General features: G+C 59.3%; 1 protein-coding gene across 1 annotated transcript; it reads right to left on the bottom strand.

Annotated features, from left to right (window-relative positions):
- Nucleotides 1-2,891: 2,891 nt before the first annotated feature.
- On the bottom strand, nt 2,892-5,787 carry LOC136536546 (basal body protein 10-like). Its single transcript, XM_066528800.1, has 6 exons — nt 5,725-5,787; nt 5,032-5,542; nt 4,069-4,676; nt 3,591-3,987; nt 3,413-3,487; nt 2,892-3,334 (listed from the first exon to the last, which is right to left on the bottom strand). Exons 1-6 carry the CDS (start codon nt 5,785-5,787, stop codon nt 2,892-2,894), a joined length of 2,097 nt encoding a protein of 698 aa, XP_066384897.1.
- Between the last annotated feature and the right edge of the window lie 599 nt (nt 5,788-6,386).

Raw genomic sequence — 6,386 nt, forward strand, 5'->3', positions numbered from 1 at the left:
AGCAAAGTGCTCTCCAAGACTAAGACACATTACCCCCACATCCAGAAGCTAGTTTATGCCATAGTCTTGGCTCGACGCAAGCTACGTCACTACTTCGAGTCCCACTCGGTGACCGTGGTATCGTCTTTTCCTCTGGGAGAGATAATCCGAAACCGGGAGGCCTCGGGTAGAATAGCCAAGTGGGCTGTCGAACTCATGGGGGAAGCTTTGTCTTTCGCGCCTCGGAAAGCGATCAAATCACAGGTCCTGGCCGACTTTGTAGCTGAGTGGACCAACACGCAGCTGCCACCCGCTTAGATCCAATCAGAATGCTAGACCATGTACTTCGATGGGTCTCTGATGAAGACTGGGGCTGGCGCGGGCCTGCTCCTAGTCTCGCCCCTCAGAGTACACATGCGCTACATGATCCGGCTTCACTTCGCCGCCTCTAACAACATGGCCGAATACGAGGCCCTCGTCAATGGCCTGCAAATCGCCATCGAACTGGGAGTGTGATGTCTCGACGTACGGGTGATTCACAGCTCGTCGTCGATCAGGTGATGAAAGAGTCAAGTTGCCATGACCCCAAAATGAAGGCGTACTGCACAATAGTACGTCGCCTAGAGAACAAGTTCGACGGTCTCAAACTCAACCACGTTGCGCGAAAGTACAATGAGGCCGCGGACGAACTGGCAAAAATGGCGTCGGCGAGGGCCCTGGTCCCCCCAAACATCTTCGCCAGAGACCTCCGCAAACCTTCCATTGACTGCACCCCGGCGGTGAAAGATGGCTCACCGGTCAAGCCCGTCGAAGGGCCCGAGGACCCCTCTACCGCCGAGGCCTCCGCAGTCGAGCCTAAAGTCATGGAAATCGAAGCAGAGCCTCCCGAGGCCGACCAGGGTACGGACTGGCGAACCCCCCTCCTTGATTGCCTCACTCGGGGAGAGCTCCCTGCAGATAGGACCGAAGCCCGACGGCTTGCACGACGAGCCAAAACTTACGTCCTCTGCAACCGCGAGTTGTACAGGCGAAGCCCGTTAGGCGTCCTCCAACGATGCATTACTACCGAGGCAGGCCAGGCCCTGCTTTGGGACTTGCATGTGGGAGCCTGCGGGCACCATGCGGCGCCTCGGACACTCGTCAGAAACGCCTTTCGCCAAGGTTTCTACTGGCCAACGGCAGTTGCCAACGCCACCAAGCCAGTACGCTCCTGCGAGAGATGTCAGTACTATGCGCGGCAGACGCACCTCCCGGCCCAAGCCCTCCAAACCATCCCCGTCACATGGCCATTCACCGTGTGGGGTCTGGACATGGTTGGGCCTTTGCAGAAGGCCCCCGGGGGCTACACCCACCTGCTGGTAGCCATCGACAAGTTCTCCAAGTGGATCGAGGCTCGCCCGATCACGCAAATCAAATCCGAGCAAGCGGTTCTATTCTTCACTGACATCATCCATAGGTTCGGGGTTCCTAACACCATCATCACTGACAATGGGACACAATTCACCGGCCGCAAGTTCCTGACGTTCTGCGATGACCACCACATCCGGGTGGCCTGGTCGGCCGTAGGACACCCTAGGACGAATGGCCAAGTAGAGCATGCCAATGACATGATCCTACAAGGCCTTAAGCCAAGAATATTCAACCAGTTGAAGAAGTTTGGTAAGAAATGGCTTGCTAAACTCCCGTCAGTCATCTGGAGCCTAAGAAACACCCCGAGCCGAGCCACGGGATTCACACCGTTCTTCCTGGTCTATGGAGCCGAGGCCATCCTCCCCACTGACATAGAATACAGTTCCCCGAGGCTATAGGCATACAATGAGCAAAGCAACCGCACTACCCGCGAAGACGCCCTCGACCAACTAGAGAAGGCCCGAGACGTCGCGCTGCTACACTCAGCCAGGTACCAGCAAGCCCTACGACGCTACCAAGCCCGACGCGCCCGAAGCCGAGACCTGAAGGTGGGCGACCTGGTGCTGAGGCTGAGGCAGAGCAACAAGGGCCACCACAAGCTGACCCCACCCTGGGAAGGGCCGTACATCGTCGCTCAAGTACTGAAGCCCGGGACCTACAAGTTAGCCAACGAGAAGGGCGAAGTCCTCACCAATGCTTGGAACATAGAATAGCTACGTCGCTTCTACCCTTAAATTTCCGAGCATTGTATATTTTGTTTCTCAAAATACATTAAAGAAGCATCTTTAGTTGTTCTAATTTTTTGAGAAACCCCCATCAAGGGGAACCTGTCCCGTACCAGGACAAGTCGAAAAAAAAACCTAAGGACCAGAGGTTTGCCTCAAGAGCAAAAGGCTAGCCGAGCTGAGAGACAAGCCTACGCCTCCGGGCTATGGCAACTCCCTCACCACCTTTCACTCGAGAGGCAGCCCAGGCTCTGAGGGTTTTTTTTCAAAAGGACTTGTCTAGAAATCAGAACAGAAGGTAAAACGCTTTACGATAACGCTTCAAGGGAGACTCGGCCATGCCTCCGCATGGCCGAACCTCCCACGGGGGCTAGGGGGGAGGGAACCCCCCTAAGTCCCAGACACCATTTCTTAATCGATTTTCAGTTAAATCCCTACACCAAACTCTCTCTAGCGCACTCTAATAGATCATTTGTAAAGAACCTAAGGACCAAAAGTATGTCTCAAGGCTAAAAGGCCGGCCGAGCCATGAGAATGACCTACGCCTCTGGGCTACGACAACTCCCTCACCACCTTTTACCCGAGGGATGACATAGGCTCCAAGGGAGTTTTTACAGATGATACGTTCGGAGGCGAGACAGAGGACAGAGGCTCGAAAATACAATAAAGCGATTAGAAAAAATGTATATATACAAGCGCCTCACAAAGGCCTCGATGGCCACAAACGTCATGATACAGTAATAAATCTAACTTATTACATGGCCCCCTCGGCCCAGGTCAAGGCGTAGGGTCTCCCGCGTCGGCAGACGGCGAAGGAGGGACCACCTCCTCTTCGAATAGCTTCGCCAACGCCGTGCCGGGGCCCTCGACTGCCGCTTCCAGCTTCGTCAGCTCCTCCTCAGCCTCGACGGCATCCTTGGATAGGACATAGCCATCACTGATGCCTTCGATGTCGACGCCGGCGTAGTGTGAGGAGACGACGGCCAGGGCGCGTTTGACGCCTGTGTGTAGCGCCTCTCGTAGTCGCTGACGCGCTTGGCCAATCAACACAGTCAGGCGGCTCCTAAGGGAGCTGTCCGATTGAACCCCCTCCATCTCCAGGGCCTCGCAGACAGTGCGAGCTGCACTCTGCAGCACCTCGTGCTCCTCGATCTCGTGATCGAGCACTGTCTGTAGCGTGACGGAGGCCTCGGTCAACCGCGAGACCTCATCATCAAACCCTGCGCTAAAACAAGTAGAATGGGATTAAGCGTCAAAGAAAATAGGCCAAACGGGGGCACAAGGCCTACGAGACTCACCCTTGGCCTTCTCCTTCCAGCACTGGACCTCAACTCGAGAGGCCTCGGCTGCCCAGGAAGCCTCCTTCTCCAGTTCTGCGTCGCGACAAGAAGTTAGGTGTCGAACGCGTGAAAAGACGAACGAGACAAAGGGAACAGGACTCACCCTCGGCCTTTTCCCTCCATTTTAGGGCCTCACCTTGGGAAGCCTTGGCCGCCTTGGTGGCCTCTGCCAAGGCACCTTTCGTTAGCTCGTGCGCCTGCTGCTCCACACCCAGCTGCCCGGCGGTGGCTATGGCGGTGGCCCTCACTTCTTCCGCCCGGGAGTTGGAGGCGTCTCGCTCGTCGGCCACCCGGGCCAGTTCCTCCTCTAGCTCCTTGACCCGTGCCGCCAAAGGGGCGACCTGCCCCTGAGCCATGGCCGCCTCAGCCTCTCGATTGTCACAGCGAAGACAAAGATCCTCCACCTCTGTGCTCCACGCTGACAGAAGCTCGTTAGCGTGGGCGAGCAGCTCCCTCTGCCGACAGAGCTCATCCCAGACGCCCCTCTCCCACCGAAGGAATAGCGACTTCCCGAAGGACCGGGCCTCGAGCTCCTGGATAGGCAGAACACAAGTTGAGCACTACAAATAAAGCTGGAGAAAGATGACATCACACGAGAAAAGGGGGATACGTACCTGCGAAACCCTGGGCAGGTCATTGGCCACGACGCACAGCGCTGTCCGCAGCGACCGCTCTGCCAGGCTGTGGTACTGCTCGAGGGTGTCCCAGCGACCCCCCTCGGCCGTGTCCTCAAGTGCAAAGATGGGCTCCCCCTCGGGGTCATCTCGGCTCCACCACCAGACGCGCGGGTGATCCCACCCATATGGCTCAGGCCACACTCGCACGAGGGCCGCACTTCCCTCACCCAAAGCCGAAGCCGGTTGTTCCACGGCACTGGCCGCCCCGGCATCAGCCACCCCCTTCCCCCAGGAAGCATTGTCGGCAGGGAACGGGCGGACCTCCGCCTCCCGAGCGCTCCCTTGTACCGGAAGCACGCTCTGAATTGGTGGCAGGGTTGAGGCTTGCCTCGCCTCCGTCTCCACCTCGAGGTCCGCCGCCCTCGCCGCGCTCACTCCGGCCTCCACCACTTTGGCCCTGAAGTTCCCAGGCGCCGCGATCTCCACCACCTCGGCCCCTGAGGTCCCGAGGGCCTCGGCGACCGTGGGGGCCTCGACCTTGACCTCGCCCTCGGTGGCCTCCACGACCGAGGGGGTCTCGGCCGCACCCACAGTGGCCTTGACAGCTGCAGGTGCTACGGCCTCGCGGAGTGTAGGCTCCTCCTCCTCCTCTCACCCCACGGCCGCCTGGGTAGCCCCTACCTGGGCAACCAACTCCTGTACCTCCACCGCCCCTGGGGCGATGGAACCCATGCCCACCTTGAGCGCCTTGCGTGGCGCAAAGGCAGGCACTTCCGCCTGACGCTTCTTGCTGAGGGCAAAACACGGTCAGACCCGTGACCAAAACAAAAGTAGGAGATGTTAAAAGACTTCACTAGCGAAATACTCACCCCGAGCGGATGCCCAACCGCTTCTTCACCGCGTCCCTCCTCTACAACGGTGGTGGTGGCACGGCCCCCGTATCCGCCGAGGCTGGCCGACCTTCGTCAGACTCCGGCGCTCGCTCAACCCCCGGTGGAGCCGGCCCCACAGCCACCTGCTCCACCTCTGCCGTCGAGCCCAGCCGACTGACGGTGCGCTTTCCCAACGCCCTCGTCTCGGGCGTATCGGCCTCAGCCGCGGGGCGGGTGCTCATTTGCCCCGAGTCACCGTCTCCTCCTCCTCCTTGGGATGCCGGACCGCCCGCCGACGCCCCAAGAACCATCTCCCTGACGTCAGGGAGGCGGTCGAGGGGACCCCGCTCCACCTCACCACCATCGTCGCCGCTCGAATCCTCCACCGACGTCAACAGAGACGCCTCCACTGGGAGACCCTCGAGCTTCTGCTTCCGGCGATGCTTTTCCAGAGCATCGCGCTCAACGATCTTCTTCTTACGTTTTGCCGTCTTAGCATCCTTCTTCTTCTTCTGGGCCTCTGCGTACGCCCGGTTCGCCGCCTGCCGTTGTGTGTCTTCAGGGATAGGCGGTGGGGAGGCTCGTATGTCCCTCATCCCCTGCAAAAAACAATGAATACGAATAAGGGCTCAGGCCAAGGAGAGGAACAAGGAGGCCTCGGAGGCTGCAGCCGCACACAACTCACCAGGGAAAGGTACCCCGGCGTCGGGCACATCGGGAACGGGGACAGGCTGCCAATCTTCTGCCACCCCTCGACCGCCTCGTTCACCTAGCGCAGAACCTCCTCGTCGGAGAGGGGCGCGGCAGACATCCGGATGCCATCGATCGGCTCGTCCGGCGTCATCTCGAACAAACATCACCGCCGCGCCATCAGCGGCAGCACCCTCCGGCGATGGAAGGCCACCATCACCACTGCCACCGTAAGGCCATGATCGCGCAACCTCTCCAGCGCCTTTAGCAGTGGCCGTAGCCTATGTTGCTCCTCGCTCGGGACGCCATACCGCTAGTGCTCCGGCTGAACCTCCACTACCCTCCTAGTATAAGGTGGAAGCCCACCATCATCGTTGCGGAGGTAAAACCAGCTGGAGTACCAGCGATGATTGGACGATGTAAGTTGGGCTGGGACATAGAGGTTCAGCCGGTCCTGACGCACTTGGAGAGTGCAGCCGCCGGTCCTCATCGCCTTCCTCATACCCGTCATACCCGTCGGCCTGGTGGTATGCGTCGCCCGAAACAGGTGAAGCCACAGCTCCCAATGGGGAGGGATTCCCAGGTACCCCTCGTAGACGACGACGAAGGTGGCCGCCTGCGCAATGGAGTTGGGGTTGAAGTTGTGGAGCTCCATGCCATAGTAATGCGGGAGCGCCCGCATGAACTGATCCGCCGGAAGGCCGAAACCACGCTCGTGGAAGGACATGAAGCTCACGATGTAGCCGTCGCGAG

The sequence above is a fragment of the Miscanthus floridulus genome, chromosome 2, assembly GCF_019320115.1.
Source record: "Miscanthus floridulus cultivar M001 chromosome 2, ASM1932011v1, whole genome shotgun sequence".
Taxonomy (NCBI): Eukaryota; Viridiplantae; Streptophyta; class Magnoliopsida; order Poales; family Poaceae; genus Miscanthus; species Miscanthus floridulus.